General features: G+C 44.8%; 2 protein-coding genes across 4 annotated transcripts; one reads left to right on the top strand and one right to left on the bottom strand.

Moving 5' to 3' along the window:
* Positions 1–187: 187 nt before the first annotated feature.
* On the top strand, positions 188–16666 carry LOC143013445 (monocarboxylate transporter 1-like). Of its 3 annotated transcripts, none has more exons than XR_012965138.1 (6): positions 188–379; positions 7495–7776; positions 12363–12506; positions 12644–13447; positions 13562–16287; positions 16368–16666. XR_012965138.1 is itself a non-coding variant. In XM_076167078.1 (5 exons), the coding sequence occupies exons 1-5, from the start codon at positions 217–219 to the stop codon at positions 13837–13839; spliced, it is 1671 nt and encodes a 556-aa protein (XP_076023193.1). In that variant the 5' UTR covers positions 188–216; the 3' UTR covers positions 13840–16666. The 3 variants fall into 3 exon arrangements, 1 of the variants encoding a protein (XP_076023193.1); XR_012965139.1 differs by lacking the exon at positions 188–379 and adding an exon at positions 628–833; XM_076167078.1 differs by having other exon boundaries at positions 13562–16666.
* Positions 16667–16726: 60 nt separating this feature from the next.
* LOC143013446 (vasopressin V2 receptor-like) lies at positions 16727–21715 on the bottom strand. Its single transcript, XM_076167080.1, has 7 exons — positions 21553–21715; positions 18743–19019; positions 18420–18665; positions 18065–18211; positions 17680–17968; positions 17216–17437; positions 16727–17056 (listed from the first exon to the last, which is right to left on the bottom strand). Exons 1-7 carry the CDS (start codon positions 21603–21605, stop codon positions 16872–16874), a joined length of 1419 nt encoding a protein of 472 aa, XP_076023195.1. The 5' UTR covers positions 21606–21715; the 3' UTR covers positions 16727–16871.
* Between the last annotated feature and the right edge of the window lie 1784 nt (positions 21716–23499).

Genomic DNA, 23499 nt, shown 5'->3' with positions numbered 1-23499 from the left:
TTGAAATTTATACTTTAAATACATGTGTAATATATAATAACGCCACCCTATGATGTGCCTTGTGTGATTCCAAAAATGGATCCCCGCAGTGAAGCTTCTTTGGAGTGCCGTGGATGGTTTCCACTTTCCAGCACACTGAGCTTGCTCCTCTCCTCCACGTGTGCTTTGGCAGATTCCTTCACTCTGTGTTCGAGTGGGAGGAGGGCGCTCGTACGCATGCGCAGTAGCCGTCAAGTCATCAAGTTGCTCAGTCCGGTGTGGTACCCTGAGCCGCGCGCTGCACATTACGCCCCGACTGTGAGGCAAGGACGCCGGCGGGACGCTCACATAAGGGACACCCAAGCCTGGCGGATACAAGCGGAAACACACAGTACCTCCGGTGAGTTGGGGCGGCCGACTGGCGGGACGAGCTGTGACAGGGTGCTGCGGGGAGACAAAGAGGGTGCTGAATGAAACGCACCCCTTCATTTTTAAACCTCAACTTGTGTTCAGTGAGCCGCTAAGTGTTGGTGAAGCTAATTAGCCCTGCCGCTGTATTAGCTTGTCGCCTCGCGCGCGCCAGTTTGTTCCGTTTCCGCAGTTATCATCATCATCATCATCATCAATGTAAGCAGCAGCGCAGTGTGGCACACACACTGACGTAGAGGCGTGATGCTGCCGGCGAAGCGTCTGCGTGAGCTTGTTACTGCGTGTCTGTCCTACGTGACACGGTGATGTGGTTCAATCAGAGGCTGGCTGCACGGAGCCAAGCCGCGGTTTTTAACGTTTAGACTCACAGCTGATACAGGGAGGAGAGAAGGTGGTGACCGATCTTCATGCTTAGGAATCAACGGGTAAACTCACAGCACACACACACGCTCGCATAGCCATCGTCACTTAACAGCTGCTTGTTGTCAATGACAAGAGTGTAGCCAGGAAATGTTCACTCCTACTACTACTGAATATTTAGAGTGTAAATATGGATGTAAAAGCATTGCTGTGAGTACTTTGCTGAATAGGTCAGTCACCAAAATGGATGACTGTACCAGGCAACCTTGACCTTTGCCCTCTAGAGGGGACAGAGGTTGAAGTTTCTCAATAGGTTCAGGGAAAGATCACATGATTGATTTTTTTGTTCGGTAACAAATAGTTTGGGCAGTGCGTTATATTCAATGCTTGTTGGCATTGCAAAATTATCTAATTTTCTGTAACAATTCCATGTGTTTTAGGTTCAGTTTTCTTTCTTTCTTTCTTTTTCTTTTCCCAAGAAGTCTTCAGATTACTCTTCCTGCTTTAAGAACCAACCTAACCAGCTTGGCTAATTACAGTAAGCTCTGGCATTCATACGTGGTTGACATCATACGAATGCCACAACTTGCCGGATCAAAAGTACCACGTTGTGTAATCTTGACTGTTAACGTTTATGTTTATGGTTGAAGATATGTCATGAAAAGTTCAAATTCTGCTAGAGGCGAGAGTGGCTTCATCAGGTGGGATCCCGATTCGTTGCATGTCTGCTTCATTGTGAGAGATTGTTGGCAGGTATCCATGGTGTGAGTGTGTTGACTTGGGGGAGGAGTAGCTGTGTCACTGTGAGAGTTGTCATTCCTGTGCCATACACATACATTTGATCAGGGAACAAAGTTTATAGTTTCAGATAAGCACATTGGCAGTAGGTCAACTCTGGAGAATGATTATAGAAGGGTGTGAAAATTTGGGAAAAACGTTAAAGATGGGGCAGAGAACATGCCCATTCTGTGTGTGTGTGTGTGTGTGTGTGTGTGTGTGTGTGTGTGTGTGTGTGTGTGTGTGTGTGTGTGTGTGTGTGTGTGTGTGTGTGTGTGTGTGTGTGTGTGTGTGTGTGTGTGTGTGTGTGTGTGTGTGTGTGTGTGTGTGTGTGTGTGTGTGTGTGGAAGCGGAAGCGTGGTATTGATTAAGAGGCAAAGCCAACAACCAGATGTAGGCAGAGCTTGAAGTTTATGCTTTCAGGGTCATTCCACTTGCACATAAAGATTTTCAGTTCCAAATTTGCAAGCCATATGTAAGATTTTTAATGAATGAATCTGAAGTGATCGCCTCCTCAATAGTCTGAAGGCATACAGAATGTGGGGCAATGGGGCAGTTAACATTAATAAGTGCTAATATAGGAAGTATTATACAGGCTTTTGGTTGTAGAGAACACATTTATAATGGATATAGCAGGCTAGCAGATGTTGAGAAAAAGTTGGATGTCTCCATTTATGTGGACTTAATTTTTTTGGAAATAAAGTGATTTCACAGAGTCATGATGACTCTGTGAAATTACATTCACTCATGGATGGAATGAAAAATCATCTGCCCAGTCCCTCCGCCCCCCTCCTCTCCGCTCCCCTCCCTCTGCTCACCGGTTTACTGTGGAAGAGTTCCGTCTGTTCCATCCTGTTTTTCCTCTGTATGACTTTGGGAATTTGGGAAATGTTGCCAGCCAAACTGACAGGGATGAATCATCTTCATTCATCGTGTTCATTGTGAATAGTTTTCCTGAGCTTAACCTTCCTTTGGTCATTCAGCTCCCTCAGAAACATTGCAAACTACAGATAAATACATTTTTGTCATTAAATGTTGTAGTAGTTAAGCTGCTGTAAACGATTACTTGTTGTTCGATGATTTCAGATAGCTCCAGCCCTATAGTGCTTTGGTAAAGAGTATGTTTGTTAACACAGAGCTGAATGGCCTCATTGAGAACTCCTTGAGGAGTTGTCCTGCTTCATTGGCACACACACACACACACACACACACACACACACACACCTCTAGTGCGCCCTCAGATACCTGAGAGACAGCAGCATAAATCCCCTCTGGTGACAGCTGTTTTCTATTAGAGGAGAGGAGAGGAGAGCCCCCAGACTTCAGATGTGTTTTTCTTTTATCTGCTAGTTTCAGTGATGTGAGTTGTACCTGTGTTTTGTTATTCAGGCACAAAAGGTTTCTAGCCCATACAGGATTACATGATAACCACGATAGAAACATATTTGAAGCACAGGCATGTTTGAGTTTGAGAGTTTCCTACTTACGTCTTAAATTTCAAATTACACAAGAGAGAAAGGAATTTCCTGTTGCTCAACCATATTTCAGTAGATCATTCTGTAATAATATCATGAAAAGGCTTTCTTTATTTAATGGTTTCCAAAATATCATCCACAGCACAACTCAGCAATACGTAATTGGCTATTGTACCCCCTCCCCCTTTTTTTAATTTTTGCTTTGCCCTTCCCCATGAACCCTAATTTGACCAGCTTGTCTGTTCCGGCTTTGTCCTTGGATGACCATCCTGTTTTTTTCTTTCTCTGAAAATCTGAGTCATTGTCTGTGACCTGGGTGACTGAGAGCTTTCATAAATGTGTAGTCATACCCTGTCGTCCACTATAGGCAGAGTTTTGTGAAAGAGGCATCTGAAACTTGGCTGCATTCCTATTGGTTTAATGCTGCGCCTTCTACTGCCTCTACAGTTTGATTAGAGTTGAGTCCCATAGGTATAGATAAGCCATTGTCCCAGAATGGGGTGAAACGCTAAAGGATACAACCCAGGCTGTTTAAAGTTATGGCAGGATGTCAGTTGTTGCCACCCTAAGTTGGTAAACTAGCTCATATAAATGCAATAATATCCACATCAAAAGAAACGACAGCTCAAACCATTTGTTGCTTGGGTGTTTCTGTGTCAACCTCATAAACCAGCCTGCCCCCCTATGATGGATCCATCCATCTATCCATGTTCTGTAACCGCTTATCCTTTGCCCCAATTTTTATTACCACACATGCAGTAAAGTTGTTGCCCTGTGGCACTTTACCTGTGAATCTGTCCGGAAGTAAGGCATCCAACATCCTGTGTTTGATTCATGTTTTGTAAAGTGATATAAAACCATATCGAAGTGATGAACTATGGATGTTACCCTATATTTAATAGATGCTGCTTCTAAAATACATTCTAACCTTGACATTAACACAATCTGGAATTTGTCCTTAGCAGCTTATGTCTGACCTTAAGGAGAACTAGCTGTAGTCAGCACATTCCTCATGAGTACAGGAAGGAGGTGCTGCTGCTGAGGTCGGGGACTTACTGCTTATCACACTGCTGCTTTAGTTTGCACTGGTGAGTCTGATGCAACTCTGGGCCTTCATGCGCTCTGTGAAGGATATGTACAGTAGGTGAGTCAGTGCTGAGTCAGTGTTGGGCAGTTCTGAGTCCTTCATTTCAAGCTGCAACATGACTTTATGACTAAATCTTTGAAATGTCATACTAGCTCATAATGCTTGAACCAGTGTGTCATTCTTAGTTATGAAGAAAAAAACGGTTTAGGTTGGTCTAGACTTGCCATTTGGCTCGGTAGGTAAGTAAACTATGAATCTTTCGTAATCGCCACCAGAGCAGATTGTAATGATACAGAGGAAGTGAAACTGTGTGCTCGTGCACATTTCCGACTTCAGTTGCTGTTTGTTTTCTGACACCTGTATGACTCTTTCGATTCAGTGTTTTTCCGTGGTTCATTCAAGTGTGACACACATCTGTATTTGTTGGCATTTAGTCACAGGTGTCTGACCCATTTTCTGGGAATGTAGAAAATGTAGTGTGACATTTGTTTTACAGAAGAAATCACTGAAAAAGTTATGCTCAAACTGTAATGACCTCCCAGAGCTGCATTCATATTTAATGTAGTGACTCTATTAATAGGATATTATAGTCAGCTGATCTAATTGCCTCCAGCAAGCATCTTGTTTCTGCCTGCAACTGTCGGTTTGTTTGTTAGCAAGATAATTTCATGATTCCATTCATGTCTCACACTTAGCAAGCTATAATTTGGTAAATCTTGTCCAAATGCAGTAAGATTCCAAAAAACTAAGAATCAGAGGAGGGCAAAAAGAATTCAACTTAAAGCCTTTATCAACATTGCTATGAGCTGAACCTGTTGGCCCTTCTGTTCTCTTGTTTAGCAGATTGAAAGGAGGTACTGTCATGCAACACAAGTCACTGGAAAGTGATTAAATGATTTCCCCCCTGGGGTGCGGGAGGCCTTGTTACACGCTGCCTCCATGAGAGAAGATGTGCCGCTCACATGTGGCAGCCCTACAGAGAGTACAGGGACATGTTCAGGCTTTGCCTCGGCCTCAGGTCCCTCTCCTGATCAACTATGACTTTAAGTGGAGCCAGAGGCAGCAATGATTTATGAAATGAAGCTCTCACTATGCTGTTATAGCACCAAGAGTTTATTGATAATTTTCACACACTTTACTCTGACACTTAAAGCATCATCAGCAGCAGGCAGGTAGCCACTAACTAAATCACCAAGTTTACTGTTGAGCATTTTTTTAATAAACGGATGCAGGTCCAATGAAGGATGCTCTTCACATCCCAGCTGATCAATTAATTGGATCAACAACAACACAAATAAGGATGTGGACTCAAGAGTATTGCATTGGAAGTGTGGCAGTGTGGACTGAGTGTTAAATCCTCAACTTCTTTTCTATGTGGCAGTTTGCCTCAAAGGAAGAAACAATGATCACAATAATTAATAATAATCAGTTTTACCTTAATTTGATTTGACTCAAAGTTTGAACATGGATGCAAATTGGATCCTTCTCTAACCAAGCAATGTAAGCTCCTGTAATGTAATCAAGAACCCTTTGACACAAAACCTGCTTTGTGCTGCAGAACGATAGGACATACAACACAACATACAATGGGGAGGCATACGTGTCCAACAAGCTGTCCACTTGTTGGACATGTATTCAATCTGTAATGGGCCTATAGCTGGAGCTGTGTGGCTACCCTGTGACCTCATCTGCCCTGTGAGCTAACCAGTTACAGCAGTAGCCTGAAAGAGTAGTGAGTGGAGGAATATGGTTGTTTACAACATGATCTCGGCTGAATGCCATGTAAGAGCTAGATGCTTGGCTGTTCATTACCTGCTGTTAGGCTCCATAAGGTTTAAGTATTGGCTTCACAAGAAACCAAACTTTTCCGTGTTGAGTGGAGGTATAGTATGTGCTCTTGAAGTCCAATACTGGAGTCCACTGCCTGTAGTTTCAGACCTTTCAATCCAGCATTACTTAGCTGAAGTCCCTAAGTGGTTTAAATATTTGTAACATGGAGACTATTTGAGGCAAATGACCTAAACAGTAGCAGGGCCGACCATAAATATCTGGGATATATCTGTCCCAGAAAAGAGGTCAATTAGATGGAGAGATTCATTCTGAGGAACCCATGGGAGTTCTCGCCATGTTTGGCATCTGAATGCAGGAGCTAAATACAGGGCATTACACACAAGAAAGAGTAAATAATAGTTGATTGTTGTGGTTCTGATTTCCAAATTAAATACGAGGCCATGATTTGTTTATAACAGACGGCACAAATTCAACCAATTCCCAGTAAACGCATCAGAGAAAAAACTGCCTTAAAACAGCATCATTGTGTTTGCTCAGCTCCTCCATCCAAATCCACTGACTCACACCCATTCTGATCCATTATCACACAGTATTTGTTTACATTTGCCATGTGCTGGGAAATGAAGGCCAGTTTTAGACTTGGGAGAACAGTGACAGCTATTTCCAATATTTCTCTACAAGATGTGCTCATATTGCTACTCTGTGTGGATCTTTGTGCAACTTGTACAAGGACAAATCTCAATGGATACTTGCCGTCTTGGCCAGTTCATCAGGGGTTCGGAATCTGTTGGTAAAGTTCCATGTGAATCGGTAGAGGACAAATGTGACAGATGTTTGAACCCACCTCCGTGTGGGTAATGTTCTCTTATACATTGGCTATGTATACCAATTGAGCAACATGTTCTCATGGCTAATTGCCTGCTTAGTGTATAATTCACAATTTCCTCACATTAGCACATACTGTAGTAGATAAGCGGGTTACTTGATGATGGATAAGGAAGCAAAGGGAGTTCAAGCACTCTGCTCTCTGCCACACTCTTCAGTGGTACCTTGTGTTTGTGCAGTGTGTTTTCCCCAACATATGGACTTTACTTATTAATTTATAATTTAAATATTCTGTCACAGCAGCATTACAGTTAAACACGCAACAACATGATGCCTTTGATATTTATAACAACAAAGGTTGGTCATATTGCAGTTTCACCTTTTGGGAAAACTCTGCAGGCTACATTTCTGTTGCTCACAACTCTAAAGCAACAGGTCTTTGAAACTAAATCTTTCAGAGCTGAGTTGAGTTATGATCTAATCTTCTCAGAATGATCGAGTAATGGTTGCGCAATCCTTCTGTTGGCATATTGTTGATGTGTGTGTTTTGGAATGTGTGTTGGCATATGTTTGGAATAGGCCCCTTTCACTGAGCCTATTCCAAACATATTTCAGTGTCCAATTGAATACATCTTAGACTCTGTGCCGTTCACTGTCTTGCACTATCTCCAGTCTGTATCCATTTCCACATGCTCTCTGCTGTGCTCCTCCACAGGTCCTGTTGGCTGTTCTCCTCCTGCTCACCCAGTCTATCTCTTCTCCTCTGAACAGGCGCTGTTAGACATCAGCTGCATTTGACTCCATTTCCAGTCCCTTCACCATCTTGGTACGCAGACATGCCTCCAGCTGTGGGTGGACCTGTGGGGTCCCCCCCCCCTGAGGGTGGTTGGGGCTGGGCAGTGGTGGTGGGTGCTTTCATCTCCATCGGCTTCTCCTACGCCTTCCCCAAGTCCATCACTGTCTTCTTCAAGGAGATAGAGGTCATCTTCGATGCCACCCCTAGCCAGGTGTCATGGATCTCATCCATCATGCTGGCTGTCATGTATGCTGGAGGTGAGCTGTGTGTGTGTGTGTGTGTGTGTGTGTGTGTGTGTGTGTGTGTGTGTGTGTGTGTGTGTGTGTGTGTGTGTGTGTGTGTGTGTGTGTGTGTGTGTGTGTGTGTGTGTGTGTGTGTGTGTGTGTGTGTGTGTGTGTGTGTGTGTGTGTGTGTGAAAATGTACTGTACATTTACAATGATTTGGTGTCAGCAGTCCGGAAACATGTCATTTCACTTAGTATGCATCTTGTTTGGAAAAAGTCTAGATTTCAGAAGTGCAGTAAGATCATTTGTGAGGGGGCACATGTGACAACGCCAGTTAGAATTAGATTTGTTTTGGTTAAAGCTGCTTCTACAAAGGCTGCAGTGTCTGCTGGATTACTTGGCCTGTACACAGAACATGTGCTCTGGTGATGTCTCCTCAAAAACTGCAGGCCTCAAAGGTCACATATCAGTGCACAAATGATGTTTTCAGAGGTTATGACTTGTTTCATATCTGGCACCTTGAATACAAATGAAGAATGCTGAAATGTACAGACACTTCATATTTTACTACACAGTGTGTGTTATTCCATATTTCTCCTTTGTTTTTGAACCTTTTCCCCACACACACCCATCTACACAGAAACACACAATTCCTACTACTTCTGCTACTGTGCCCATATTTGAATTTGAGGTAGGAGTTTTGTGACTGAGCCTGTGTTTGTCAGAGAATGTGACAGTATTGATAAAGAAGGTTGTGTTGCTATTTATAGTTGTGTTTCTGGCAGTATCTTCAGCCCGTGTCCCTGTGTACTTGTATGAGAGATAAGGTCGGGGCATTTGCATGCCCTCTTGGGTTTCCTCTGAGGCTGTCCCTTTATCTTTACCCCATCACTGAAGCAAAACAAAAACAAACATAAGCCTCTTTTCTCTTTTCCTCTTTTGTTTATAAATGCTCCCACCTTGCCCTCGCCCCTCTCCTCTCCCTTCAGTCAACTCATTCTCATAGCTTTAATAACACTTCTTGCATATGAATAAGAGCAATTTGCCCGTATCTGTCTGGAGAAGGAACTAGGAAACCTTAGTATATATGCACATACTAGGACATACTAGGACTTCACTATGATGACTTGCTCAACGTGTAAATACCCATAAACTATGTAGAGGGACATGCCATGTTTCTGTAGCAGCTGTGCAAACAAATGTATATACATGAAGGAACTACCAGAGAACTTGTGGAGTAGGAAAAAAATGTGCTTCAGGATCCACAATTGCGTGACTGTAATGTTTCCTGTAGTGCAAAATGATCTAATGTTTCTAGGGATTTGAAGAGGTTATAGGTTTTTGGAAAAGTGAACTGTAGACTTGCCGGCATAAGCGTTCCTGCCAAGGATCTCAGGCTGAGCTCTAGCTTGGAGGAAACACAGAGGAGCTTATCTGCCAGAATACAGATGATACACTTCCAAAGTGATCCAGAGAAACAGTTTAAATACTTTGTAGTCTTTCCCATGGCATGTTAAAGCAGGACTAAGGAAGGAAGACACTGATCCAGTTTTAGGTTAGGTTATTCCCACACCCTGCCCCAACTCACACTCACACTCATTCACTTTAATGACTGTTATCGCTGAGTACAGTGAGAAGGACTGTAAACGGCTCGAGATGAGACAAGCTGATAATTCAGCAGAACAGTGCGACTCTTGTTTCTAGGTGCTCAAATACGCTCCCCTCCGTCCTGTATGTTACAATCCAAGTCTATTGCTACAGTATAGCAAATAATATTTTTCAGCATTCATCATCATATTCATGTAACCTGTTGAGAGCTGCATGGAGCTGGAGGGTTGGAGGCCCAGCTGAGGCCCCCTTTGACAGCTACTCAGGTCTGATTAGAAAAGAGAGGACTTCCAAAGGGGCAGGAGTCGACTTACTGACACCAGAGGATCCAGATGTGTCAGTTATATATTCCTCCCCATTTTGTCATTGCTCCTCCCTTATACTTGATCGTAGTTTCAGTAAGGTTAGAAATGATTTGGTGCCATCAGGATCAGCAGACTAACTGTGTGAACTCAGGGCCTTCTGCACAGATATTTTAGAGAGCTGACAAAGAGATGTGGAAATGTAGACCAAGTCAGTTACTGGAGACTTAAAATTGGTTCTCAGGCATTCATTCATTACTGTCTAAATCAGATTAATGCTTTTCAGACACACAGGCTGCTGCCGCAGGTCTCAGTGAATAAGACTGAAAGCAGTGAGTACCAGTAAGAGTGAGTCAGCATTTTTCATTTAAGACAGTCTTACCTGTCCAAGAAGAAAGGCGCCGTCACATGAGCCATTCTTAATCATTTTACCTCCACCTGGTTCCAGTTTTTATTAATTGTCGTTGCTCCTTCCTGCTCCAGTCTTGCTGACTAAGGTCGTTCTTTTACATGGAACTATGGGAATAGGGTTTACAATGCCACCTCTTTTTAAACACACCCAACTACTGCAAGAGGAAGTGAATCTTCTAAACAAAAGGAAGTAGTATTTCTTTATCTGTTTATGATTTTTCGATCAACAGGATTAAGGATTAAAATCATGCAAATTCATTGCAAAGCATCGTTGCATTCTGGTTGTGTATCACCTCAGCTGTACATCAGCGGTAGTTGCAGGTGTTGTAGGTGTTTCTAGCCTTAGAGCAGCAGTCTGTGAGCTTGTGGAGTTGAGCTGACTTCCTCCTTCACCCTCCTACCTGCTGCACCTGAGTGCTGCCTCCACATCTCCCCCACCCAAGAACACGAGCCCCTTCGGCAGAGATAACGAGGCTTTATTTCATAGAGCGCACTATTGTGCTTGAGCTATAAGAAAGGGAGAAAAGGAGGAACCTGAAACTGAAGACTCAGCACAGATGGAGTGGTATTTTTCAGTAATGTGACTGCATTGCTGCTACGGCCGATCTAATCAGCTGCTTCAGAGGGAGAGGAAGAGTCATAGCACCTGATGTGCCATCCCTGTTCTATTTGGTGAGACTGACTCATCACAGCTGATATGTGGTATTTGTTTCCATGCACTCTAAGTGGCTGATAGATCTGAGAACATGCTGAAATATGGAAATGTGTTTGTGTGCCATTGATACTAGAATAAACATAAACTCAAGGTTTGAAGGTTACTGAGTTGAAACCTTTTATCCATCACTGTGCTAAACTACAAATGGATATCTTGTTGCAGCTGGATTCATTCTTCACATTATTCACTTCCCTCCCTTTTTCTTTGAAATCTGTGTTTTCTTTACGTCTTTGACCCGTGGTTTTGTTCCGTCCCCACAGAGAGAGAGCAAATGATGGCAGGAGGAGAAGGCATAGCTTATGTAATACCTCTGGGACATCACTCACTGGCCTCTTTGTTTAAGCAGCAAAGACTCACAATACTGATTTGTGTGCGGGTCCATGTATGTGTGCGCCTGAGTGTGTGTGTGTGTGTGTGTGTGTGTGTGTGTGCATGCGCCTGAGTCTGCAGACTCATTCCTGGCCTTGTACAGGTTGACTTTTGTTTTGATCTTGGCACTGACCGACTCAGAAGGAATGCCGTAGTGCCGTGTGTGTGCTCTGTTGTGTAGCATGTGACATCACACCCACACAACGCCACCTTAATCTCTTGTTTGTCCGCAACATGGAAACCCACCACCCCAAACATGGCAGCCTATCAAGCTGGGCTTTGTACGAGGCAGCGGCACTCGCAGCACAGTAACAAGGTGTCCGAGAGGTATTTAGTGAGTGTGTGTGTGCGTGCCCGGAGCCTTGTGCCTACACAGTGCCCCTTGCCATCGTGGTCATTTGCCAGTTTTCAAGGTCAAAATCACCACGGCCATGGTGCAGAGGCCTGGCTGAAAATGGATCCTGCACTGGTGAATAGGAACGAAACATGAACGGTGTCAGAGAATGTGACCTTTTTTGGAGAGCAGGGCCTTTGGGCCTTTGTGTCCTCATCAATTTTTCTGTTTCCCTGCCTCCTGTGGCTCTTTCTCTTTATATAACAGCTAAACACATGTAAACACACTTAACAGGCCGCCCACAGTTAAGACAGAGGAATGGAATATCATTACTTTTGGTCTCGCTCTTCCTCACGGTCATTCATGCAGAACAGTTTGATGCTGGGATATATTTTGTCCAGACATAGACTTTGTATTCATACCCAGCAGAGCCGCTGTCAGCCTGAATAAGGCCCATTCACAGGACGCTTGGCACGTACACTGAGGCACGTGGAATGCCTTCAGCCTTTTTCTCTTCTCTTCTCTTCTCTTCTCTTCTCTTCTCTTCTCTTCTCTTCTCTTCTCTTCTCCTCTCTCTCTTTTTCATGCTTCTCTTATTTTATCTCCCTCATGTAACATCCTTGCAACCACATTTTGTTACGCAATGGTTCCTCTTTTATTATGCCACCCTAGCACCCCCTGTTGGACAGAGGTTATAATGAGGGTAATGATGTAATTACATTGTATTTGCTGTAATGACAGCGCGTGTCTCGATACATGCTGGTTCCATTTATGAAATATGACACAAGTCACTAGCACACTTAGTCACAGTCAGTTAGTCATTTTATTTGCATTATATATCCTGTATACATTCTTCTTCCTTCCTTTTGACCACTCCAGGTCCAATCAGCAGCATCCTCGTGAACAAGTATGGCAGCCGACCGATCATCTTAGTTGGAGGATGTCTGGCAGGGACCGGCCTGGTCTGTGCCTCCTTCTGCGAGACCGTAGCGCAGCTTTACTTCTTCATCGGAGTGGTGGGAGGTCAGTAGCCTAAACGTATCGGCCTTTGAATGTGATCCTGTGTGAGTTGTTTGCATGTTCATTGGTTTATACCTGGTACTACATTTATATTTTACATGTATATTCTTTTCCCTTATTCCCGCCATTTCCCTCTCCAGGTTTGGGACTTGCATTCAACTTGAATCCCGCCCTCACCATGATCGGTAAATACTTTTACAAGCGTCGACCCATCGCCAACGGCATCGCTATGGCGGGCAGCCCCGTCTTTCTGTCAACCCTGGCTCCTCTTAATTCATGGCTGTTTGATCAGTTTGGATGGCGAGGCAGCTTTCTCATACTAGGGGGGCTTTTACTTAACTGCTGCGTGGCCGGCTCCCTCATGCGCCCCCTCAAACCCAATCCCCCGCCACCAAAGCCCGACCCGGAGCCTGAGAAGGTAGCGGACACTGTGCAGCCGAAGAAGACGGTGCTGCAGACCATCAACTCCTTCATTGACCTGACGTTGTTCAAACACAGAGGTTTCCTGCTGTACCTGATGGGTAATGTTGTCATGTTCTTTGGCCTCTTCGCGCCGCTCGTCTTCCTCTCCAACTATGCCAAGAGCAAGGACATCAGCAAGGAAAAGGCGGCATTCCTTCTGTCTGTGCTGGCGTTCGTCGACATGTTCGCTCGGCCCTCGATGGGCCTGCTGGCCAACACCAAGTGGGTCCGACCCAGGATTCAGTACTTCTTTGCCGGTGCTGTCCTCTACAACGGAGTGTGTCACGTACTGGCACCGCTGTCAGTGGACTACACTGGATTTGTGATCTATGCCATCTTCTTTGGCTTTGCGTTTGGTTGGCTTAGTGCAGTGCTGTTTGAGACGCTGATGGACCTGGTCGGCGCCCAGAGGTTCTCTTCAGCTGTAGGACTGGTCACTATTGTGGAGTGCGGACCGGTGCTGCTGGGCCCACCGCTTACAGGTAAGAAAACACACATGAACTTTAAGATCAGGCAGGTTTGTTGCTATTAATGTGGACCGTCATTAGGACATGGCAAGTCTACAACCCATGAATGTGTGTGTTGCCCCCCTGCAGGTAGCTTCTACAACTACTATCATCACTACGACTACACGTACATCTCCTCTGGGATCATCCTCATAGTCGCAAGCTTCATCCTCTTCTTGGGGATGGGCATCAACTATCGTCTCCTAGATAAAGAGAAGAAAGCGGAGGAGAAGAAAGAGCGGGAGGAGCCCAAGGAGGAGTGTGCGGCCATGCTGGCTCCTCCCTCGCCCTCTAAAGCAGAGGAGGGCCACGCACCAGACGCCGTGGCGCTGGAAGAGGTGGCAAAGATGGACGAGGATACGGTGTAGTGAACCAAAACGGACTCAAGAAAGACACACACACTGTATCGCACACAAATACACACGCACAACTTCAAGTCTAGCTTTTACTCAAATGACCGCACCGTCTTTAGAGAGAGAGAGAGAAAGAGAGAGATGAGTCTTTGTAGTCTTGTGCATCAACCCTGAAGCCATAAAATGATCAAACACTTTTATCAGGGGAGGCTGAGACCTGTGTGTGTGTGTGTGTGTGTGTGTGTGTGTGTGTGTGTGTGTGTGTGTGTGTGTGTGTGTGATGCACAACAAAGCTTAGCTGACTGCAGAGCTCATGACACAAAGTTCACTGCTCACATAATTGGATGTGCCTTTGGTAAACGCGAGTCCTCCAGTAGCACACACACACACACACACACACACACACACACACACACACACACACACACACACACACACACACACTGGCTGTAAGACAGCTTAGTAAACTGTTGAAGACTTCACTCTCAGGGTTTCACAGCTGCCGTAATGTTTCCAAACCTTGTCCACATACTGTACACACACATACTTAGGCATACACACATTCTAACTATTCACCCTCAGCATCTGCCTTGTCAATGTGAGGTTGGTTCTGAATACAGTTTGTTCGATAAACACGTGCATACAGTCACTCTCTAAGGGCTAAGAACACATTCATCTGAGGTGGAGTTATCTGAGCCCAGCTGGTGTGTGAGAGCCAGGAGTCCAATATGTTACCACGTGTTTAAGAGTGTGTGTGGGGGGGGGGGGGTACTAATGTGGGGAAAGAGAATCTGGACGTTCACTATCACGCTAGGGAAAGTAATATTTCTGACTTTGTCAAGAACAAAATTAACAAAGGAATGAACAGCTTTTAAAAATGTAGGAAAGAATCTAAACATGGAAAGTTTAGGCATTAGAGGTTTTTAGAGGAGCAGTGGTTGGTGGTTCTGATGGAGACCCGGTTATTTTTGTACTTGTACATACAGGGTGAGTACATCAAATGTGAGTAGTTTTGTATCGTACATCCTTCAGCCAGTACAGCTCATTGCACACTAGATAGTGTGTAGATAAAGGTGAGAGTTTCCACCAAAACACAGTTGCACTCTTTTACGCTGCTGTGTAACCAGCAGAGTCTAACTTCCCACAGTATTAGATGACACCGCATACAGTTCATGGAGAATAACAGGCGGTGGTCGTGCCACACACACACAGACGGATGGGTTTACTGGGTGTGTGTGTGTGTGTGTGTGTGTGTGTGTGTGTGTGTGCACGACTTGCGCTGTGGTGCCAATGTAGGAAAAAATTCTCACTTTAGATGATCACACACCATCCTGATTCCACTTGTTCTGGATGAAAGGAGTCACCACACTGGTGTTTGAATAGCAGTGTAGTTTACAGTTGTACTAGGAACACGTTTTAAAGAATAAAATCTATTTTCAGCTCCCTTTTTAAAATGACAATCTTAAGTACAGGTACTCTTTTTAATGGATTTGGATTTATGGATGAATTGTGTGCTTGTGTTTGTGTGAGAGAGAGAGAGAGAGAGGGATGTGTATTACATCGATACGACCTAATCTGTTACCAGGATTTGTCATTTCACTCATCAGACTCTGAAATTGTGTCTTTACTTTACAAACCTTGTCTTGTACATTGTGTCATATCTGAGTCTTGTTTGACTGATAGTCAATGTACGTTTTTACCTGCAGCCAGCAGTAGAGGGCAGCATCTCCATGGAGACCAGAGGCTTTACGAGACAATAGATGATGAGTTTATGATCCCTGCAAAGCCTGAATATGAGCTTCACTAATATGTTTTCTTTTCTTTTGGGGAAATGAATGGAGGTTTGAAATATTTCTGTTTCTGGTTTTGAAGTCTTCATTCATGGGGCCACGCCTTCCAGTAACCACAATTAACAGATTTGAAGTGGATGTTTGCTTGAGTTTTATCCAGGGTTTTTTATAATAATAACTTCTGTGCCCCATTCGTCCCAACATCACATCATGTTTCACTTTATACATGGAAGAAAATCAAATTAAAAAATGCATCACAATGTAATATTCTGCAACAAAACACTACTTTGATATTTTATTATCCTATGAAGGGAGATTTGTAGTGAGTAATATCTTCTCATGGGATCTGTGTGAATTGCTTTGGTCTTTCTTAATGAGAGAAGAAGCTCAGTCAGACAGGTGAACTCCATTTGGTATCACATGTTGCATTTCATTAGACATTTAAATGACCAAGCATCAACAGTACATTATGTTGCATTAACTACATTTCTTTCTTTAGATATGTTTTTTTTGTTTGGTAGTTTATTGGAAAATGGCTTGGGGTTTGTTTTTGTTTGACCTTGGAGAACAGAACAGAACTGAAGGTATTGTTCTCTTGAAATATCCTCTTGTCCATGGTTTGCAAAGCTCTGCCTGTCTCTACCTAGAGTAGTTCAGCATAATGGACAGGTGTGTGTGTGTGTGTGTGTGTGTGTGTGTGTGCTGCAGGGCAAAGGGTCTCCGATGTGTCCACACTCACGGGCCACACCACAGCTCCAAAACTTGATTATTCTCCTGTGACTGAAGACGATATGAATATTCTAGCCAACTGGTGTGTTGTGAGAAATATCAAATCCATGTCGCAGAAGCACAGAATGTCGGTGTATTCCAGTGCCGTGTTTCTAGGATGGGCACTTTGCTGCAGCACCTTTTGTCGTTTCATAAAGAACAAATCAACATATTCAATGTAACCAGTGTACTAAGTTTGGAATATATCATTGTGATGTTTTTACGTTTGTATGTGTGAACTGTTTTTGAGTGATGAGAGAATGAATAAACGTTTTTAAAATAAACTGGCTTGCATTTATTCAATCGGTGGCAAAGATCGGGAAAAAACAAATCAGCTTTCATGAAGACAAACATACAAACACGTGTTGACGGTCACTCATCCTTAGCAGCTGTGTCTAATCTGTGTTGTGGTTGATTATATGTTGGGACAACCCTGCATTAGTTTGGAACATTCTACATACACAAAAGGCTATATACACGTTTTTTTGTTCAGTACTTGGAGGTGTGTGTGGTTGTAGAATCGTTCGCTAAGGAGCCTCGGTGCTGTGTGTGTGTGCGACAGAGCAGCAGCAGTCGGAGCTCCGGAGAGACGCTGCTGGAGAAGGCAGAGTAGATCCAGGGGTTGGTGCACGAGTTCAGACTGGCCAGCAGCATGAGCAGGGTGAACACAGTGCCTGCACACACACACACACACACACACACATTTCACAATTATTATTATTTTTTTCAATCTTGCAGACAAATTAAGCTTTTCATAGTCAATAATCTCAGTTAAAAGTGTGTGTGCATATAGTATGTGTGCATTGTGTGTGTGTGTGTGTTTGGGGTTGCACCATTCTGAGGTGGATCAGGGTCCCAGGCCGCCCACAGCTGGACGCTGAAGTAAGGGGCCCAGCAGAGTGTGTAGACCAGCACTATGACCAGCGTCATCTTCACCGTCTTGGACATGGCAGCTGACACCTCTCCTCCCCGGGCAGCGGGGGCTTTGGCCGGTGCAGGAGAGTAGACAGTAGATGGCACTGCAGGGTCAAGCAGCACATCAGGCTGCAGCTCAGCTGAGATTCAGTATACAAACAGAGGCTATGAAATTTTAAAAGGCCGTGTTTATGACCAATCTAGGCCATTTATGAAAATCACATATACTTAACAATAATACCAGCTATTTTCCACAGCATTCCATAGTAACAGCAGCACAGATTTGTCCTCCTGTACATGTAGCTAATGTCTTTACAGTACAGCGTGAAAAATGCAGACTGGTATCTTCATTATAGCACAGAAAGAATGTGTTGAGGCTTACCAGGGCAAAGAGTGGTGTGGGTGTGAGCATCACAGTGTGAAGCGCTGCTGTTGGACCTGAGTGGGCCCATGGGCAGGTGCTGCTGGGTGAATCCAGACTCAAAGCCTGTGTGACTCCCATTGTTATTGTACAGGAGGCGGGGAGCATGAAGGGAAAGGCTGCATCTCCCCCCGCCGGCTCCTTCTCCTGCTCTCTGGATGTCCCGCTGCGATGGAGGGAGGGAGGCGGGGGAGAGGCGGCCCTTTGACTTCAGGTATAGATTGTTGTGGATCTCCATGAAGATTCGGACCTGAGCAGGAAGAGCACAAGGCCAGTGAGTGTGTAAATAAAAATGTCCTTAAATCATCCGTACGCAGTTTAAAGGTGCTAGTTCCCTCCTCTCTACCTGGCAAACAGTGATGACGAGCACAGGGAGGATGAAGACAGCCAGGGTCATCCAGGTCACGTAGGCCTTGAGTCCCCAGGATCCAGCAAAGTTGCCCCAACATTCATACACACCTGGGTCCATTTCTGATCGAGAGAAGATGAATACCTGGAGGAAGAGAGGAGTGAAGGGGTTCAAAGGTGTGTTACAGAGGGAGTTCTGTATTTGATCTGAGTAAAGGAAGAAGAAAAGGAAGGACACAAGGAAGGATAGAGAACTGAAGGAAGAAGATAAAGGAAAAAGAACAAATAGGAGAAGAAAGGACAAGAAATTGAGGCAAAGGATGGTGTGTGTGTGCTTGTGTGTGTGTGTGTACCTGAGGCAGGCTGAGCAGCAGTGAGAGTCCCCAGGCCAGCAGGATGAAGGTGTTCCAGCGCTGTGTGGCACCACTGCGGTGCGCCTGAAGGGGGCAGCAGATGGCGTAGTGGCGGTCCACCGTCATGGCCACGATCATGTAGGAAGAGGCGAACATTCCGAGGACTTGGAGGTATTTCACCATGCGACACAGGAAGTCAGGGCCAGGAAAGCGACCCCTGACATCCCACACCAGCTGGGGCAACACCTCAGAGAGGGAGAGGAAGGGTTAATGAGGGGCTCTAATCCAGAAATGATTGTATGATGTGTTTGTGTAACAAGTACCTGGAACAGCGCCACCACCAGGTCAGCGAGACAGAGGTTGAGCATGAACTGGTGCAGCGGGTTTTGGTGTTGCCTCCTCCTTAGCAACACCACCAACACAAGCCCGTTGCCGAGCAGCGCCATCACCAAGATGATGGACAGCACCACCACCTCGGCCACGGCGAGCAGGGCGTCGCGCTCTTGCTTGGTAACGTTGGTGACGTCGGCCGGGGTCACTGAGACTGCTGACCAATTGATGGAGGAATAGTAGTCTGTTACCAAGGAGACTGACATCTTGCTGAGAGAATAGACGAGAGGGGAAGAGTAAATGTGAAAGAAGGAAACCTATGCGCTGCTAAAATCAATAATGTTCTGCAATGTGAACCTTTGATGGTTCACTTAGCAGCAAATCCCATCCAGTGTTTCCCCCTGGACATAAATTACTTGGTAACTGGAAATGTTGTTGTGGGGGTGGGGGGATGAGGTTGGGGGTGGGGGGGTGGGGGGGTGCTACTGTAAGAGGAGCTTACACTAGTGACCAATTAGTGGGCAGCGTCCTGAGATTAGTGTGCGGGTCACTTGGTAATTTCTATAGCAACCCTGAGGTCCTAATGAAGCTTAGTGAAAGTTCCAACAGGAAGACAACCATTCCTATGCTCTCTCTCTCTCTCTCTCCCTCTCTCTCTCCCTCTCTCTCTCTCTCTCTCTCTCTCTCTCTCTCTCTCTCTCTCTCTCTCTCTCTCTCTCTCTCTCCCTCTCTCTCCCCCCCCTCCCTCTGTTTATACATACATCCAGAATGTCAAATTGATAAGCTGATCGTGTCCAGACTCCATCTGGGAACATTCTTTTATGGCTCCATGGACTGAAAGCCACTGTACTGATGGAGTCTATTCACCGAAATATCATTATTATTAGATTATTATTATTCATCACTATTACTACATATAACTGCCTTCCTTTCTAATTGTCTAACTTATTATTCAAGTCATTACTTTCACTTCAGGGCACAGCGTTTATCACTTTTGCCTCACAGCAAGTTCAGTTTGAGAGTTTTCTTGATGTGTGCGCGTTAAGTTAACGCTCCTGCCGATTGTAAGTTTGGACGAAAATCCCTACAGAAGTGTGGCATCATTACAAAAACAAGACAATGGTTCAGCCATGGCGGAGGTATGTGGTAATGAGTGCCCTTCTGGTTTTGCAGTGTGGGCTGTGTACCTTTGACACTAACTATCTCTCCTCCTGGTCATTAACCACCTGCACCATGCAGCATTGATCTCCACAGAGCAGCGGTGACCTGGACAGCAGAGGGTAAACAGTCCCACACAGGCTCCCTCTTCACCACACTGTGATTGTGTGCTGAAGTGAAAAGTGTGTGAGCTACTGAAAACATGCATTGGATTTCATTGTCTCCCAATTACAGCGCTCACACAAGCTCCGGCCTGCGCATAAACTCCAATTAACTTCAGTTGTGTACGTGTGTGTGTGTGTGTGTGTGTGTGTGTGTGTGTGTGTGTGTGTGTGTGTTTATGTGTGTGTGTGTGCGCGTGCTACCAAGCATAGCAAAGAAGAAGCAGGCAAAACACTGTTTCACATTCCAGTATTGATACTTTGGGGAACTTTGGCTGTATGATGATGATGATAGTGATGATGATGATGATGATTACGGTTATGACCTGACTGATGCTCATGATCATTAAGGCCAAGATACAGCCCATGACCGTCACTAATTACTAATCACAAATCACTAATTGGGTGTCTCTAATTGGGATAACTGGAGTGCAATCAATGAGCAACCGAGAAGGAAATCCAGCTGCTGACCTCCATTTATAGTTTCTGAGCTTTAATCTGCAGATTCATGAGGCCACTAACTCATTTCCTTTCAACGCAAAACTGGAAACAGCAGTTTAAGATAAGATAAAAGTTTATTATCCCGAGGGTAATTACTGATTTTCCCAAAAAAGAGAGATTCACGTCATGTAAAAAGTGTCCCATCAGAAAACATACCTCTACCAAGGCCGAACAAGACCAAACAATGCATTTCCATCCTCCAGATCTGGATCCAGATGGGAACCAGGAGCTGGAAAGTATTTGGATCCATGTGAATTTTGAATGACAGTCTTTCCTCTGATGTGTCTGATGTTCTCATTTATATTGCTGTCTTACTTTTGAAGAACAAGAAATCTCTCAGTTCCTGCATCTGGATCCACCGCTAAATGTATCTGTCTCTACCCTGGATTGTGCATCAGCCTTCCGACAAAGTTTCATCAAAATCAGATCAGAAGTTTTCAGTCATTCTAAATCCTCCTCGACCTCCTGGGTGGAGTGATTTGGAAGCCAAGACTTTTCTCTTTAAAATAGATGCCAGGTCTGTTTATGAATATTTTTGTATCTTGGACTCTGCTGCGCTCCACAGCCAGGGCGGTGATGAAGCACTCGACTGTCCTCTGACTCTGAATCGTCCTTCACGCAGTCACGTCTGTTGACATCTTTTGCCTTTGGTAATCCGGTTAGAACAGGAGACACCTGCTGTCCTCCGGACTCTTTCCTCTTCATCGCTTCATCCTTGCTGTCCCTCTCTCTGTGACTGAGTCAGGCTGCGTTCTCTTCTGCTTAACCACTTTGTGTTACTTGACTTCAAAACAGAGAATATTGTTGCCTGTGCTGGTTGGTTTCCTTCCTGTCCGCAGTGGTCTCACATCTATCTTCCTCTCTAACCTCATCATCACCGACTCCAGTCACCCTACACACCACGTCTTTGTTTCACTTGTGCGCCCACAGCTGAGACACAAACATCAGAAGTAAAATGAAGTGACGGAGGACTACTTACTCACATCGTCCTCGTCCTCAGCGTCCCGTGAAGCATCTGTAGGAAGCAGCACAACATGATCTGCTGTTGCACACACTAGCCGCATCCATGCTGTGTGAGTGTGTGTGTGTGTTTTTTCCACTCGCGGTGAGCGTGGCCTCTGCCAACTCATGCTGCTCACTTCTGCTTCACCATCTCTCCCCTTCTTCCACTCTCATGCTCTTTATTCATGTTGGTACTATTCCCTCCTCTTCTACATTCTCATCCCCTCCCTCCTCTCAGCTCTATTGGATTTATGAGAAGAAGAAAAAAGGAGAAAAGAAGGAGCAAGTGGGAGAAAAACAGGGGAAAAAAATAAGGGTTACCCGAGTGGAAAGCGGATGTGGTGATCAAAGAGGTGATGCTAAGAACTGCATTGCTGATTAATCTAATTTCCTGTTGATTAGGTAGATAGCGGCCATGTTACTGTTGATCCTACTTTGATCCTCGGCCACATTCAGAGTGGACAGGCAGCACACACACACACACACACACACACACAAACAAATGGAAAAAACACATAAGAGCCATATGCCAGCAGATCAAATGAGATTTCTGGTATTACCCTCCCCGAATGATCAAAGACCTTTCATACGCTCTCACATAAGCGCAACACTAAACTAATATGGTGGCTACGTGTGATTTTGCAGGGAGGGTGAAGAAGATACAGGGAGGAGGAGGAGGAGGAGGAGCAAGGTGTTGTGACAGATGTTGCACCGGGTGTTTTGGAGAGAGGATGAGAATCTAAGAACAGTGCTGTAATTTGTTTGTTTCCCCTCAATTACTCCGTCATTGGGATTGGCCTCTAATTACTGAGGGGCCCACTGAGGAGCCTGAAACAAACACATAAAGACATGAGCACACACACGCGCACACACACACACACACAATCCATTCTCATTCTGACATACAAAAGTATCTTTCCACATGAGGCTGTCCACTGTTTCTCCCTTTATCATGGCTGGAGCCAAGCATCCTTTCATGACAACGCTCACTCTGCTGGCTCTCTTTCCCCTGGAGCAGGCTGTGTGTGAGCGAGCACAGGCTGAGCAAGGTAGCTGCCAACTCGCTCATTCTCTTGACCCCTGACCGTAAATAATGAATTCTGTGAAAGCCAACCTGAGAGGGAGCTGCTGCCTGACCAAGGTGAAGGGAAGCTCATCATTTCTGTTAGAGGCGATTGTTGGAATTCAACCCCCTTCATCACTAAACTCCGCCTAATGTTAAACAGGATTAACAGCATTAACATTAGGTAATTGGGACTTTTGTAGAGAGTTGTTTTGTGGTGATTTGCATTGTGGCTGACAGTGATGCTCCGCTGCTTCTTCTTCTGGGATGATGCAAATGGTTTATTGGAAAGCAACAGGGCTTGTTCTCAAAACATGTAGTAAAGTAGTGCGTCAACTATAATATCATCATGTCATGTGTCAACTGTGACATCAATCATGATGTCATTAACAACTGACAACATACACGACTCCATTCATGTCTTCTATTACTATAATTGGTAATGAAACTGCTATGCAAATGCCGGACCCCTGAACAATGTGTCTCATTCTCATGTCACACACACACACACATACACACGCACGGGGAAAGATACTATACTATATGGAGGACATTTCTCATCTTTGGGCAGGATGACACTCAAGAAGCCCAAATTTGTACCGAGAAGAAACACTAGACACTGGCGTGAGGGACGACAAGGAACTTAAAAGAACATAAAGGGAACTCGCGTCAGAAAGAGGAACAGGAAACAAGAGATGGAACTTTCAACAGGGTGGATCCGTGTTTCGAAACACGCCGACAAAATTAGAATACAGATGTGTTACGCAATTAGTAAAACTTGTTGGCTACCATGGCATCAGTGTGATACAAACAAGTAAACAAGCACCGCATCCCATCACATACAGCATAAAAGACCTCAATCATA

This window comes from Genypterus blacodes, unplaced genomic scaffold (assembly GCF_046128005.1).
Source record: "Genypterus blacodes isolate CSIRO-AG114 ecotype Tasmania unplaced genomic scaffold, CSIRO-AGI_Gbla_v1 ptg000156l_1, whole genome shotgun sequence".
Taxonomy (NCBI): domain Eukaryota; kingdom Metazoa; phylum Chordata; class Actinopteri; order Ophidiiformes; family Ophidiidae; genus Genypterus; species Genypterus blacodes.
The sequence above is the reverse complement of the archived record's forward strand: the minus strand, read 5'-3'. Positions and strand labels throughout refer to the sequence as shown.

Excerpts from the sequence above, each read along its gene's own strand:
- LOC143013446 (XM_076167080.1), bottom strand. The coding sequence starts at position 21,605 with ATGTTGTGCTGCTTCCTACAGATGCTTCACGGGACGCTGAGGACGAGG. Across the intron at positions 17,969-18,064 it reads TCGTCATCACTGTTTGCCAG|GTCCGAATCTTCATGGAGAT; the intron begins GTAGAGAGGAGG and ends CTTCCTGCTCAG. Across the intron at positions 17,438-17,679 it reads CCACACCACTCTTTGCCCTG|CTGAGCTGCAGCCTGATGTG; the intron begins GTAAGCCTCAAC and ends ACTGAATCTCAG.
- LOC143013445 (XM_076167078.1), top strand. The coding sequence starts at position 217 with ATGCGCAGTAGCCGTCAAGTCATCAAGTTGCTCAGTCCGGTGTGGTAC. Across the intron at positions 7,777-12,362 it reads GGCTGTCATGTATGCTGGAG|GTCCAATCAGCAGCATCCTC; the intron begins GTGAGCTGTGTG and ends TGACCACTCCAG. Across the intron at positions 12,507-12,643 it reads CTTCATCGGAGTGGTGGGAG|GTTTGGGACTTGCATTCAAC; the intron begins GTCAGTAGCCTA and ends TTCCCTCTCCAG.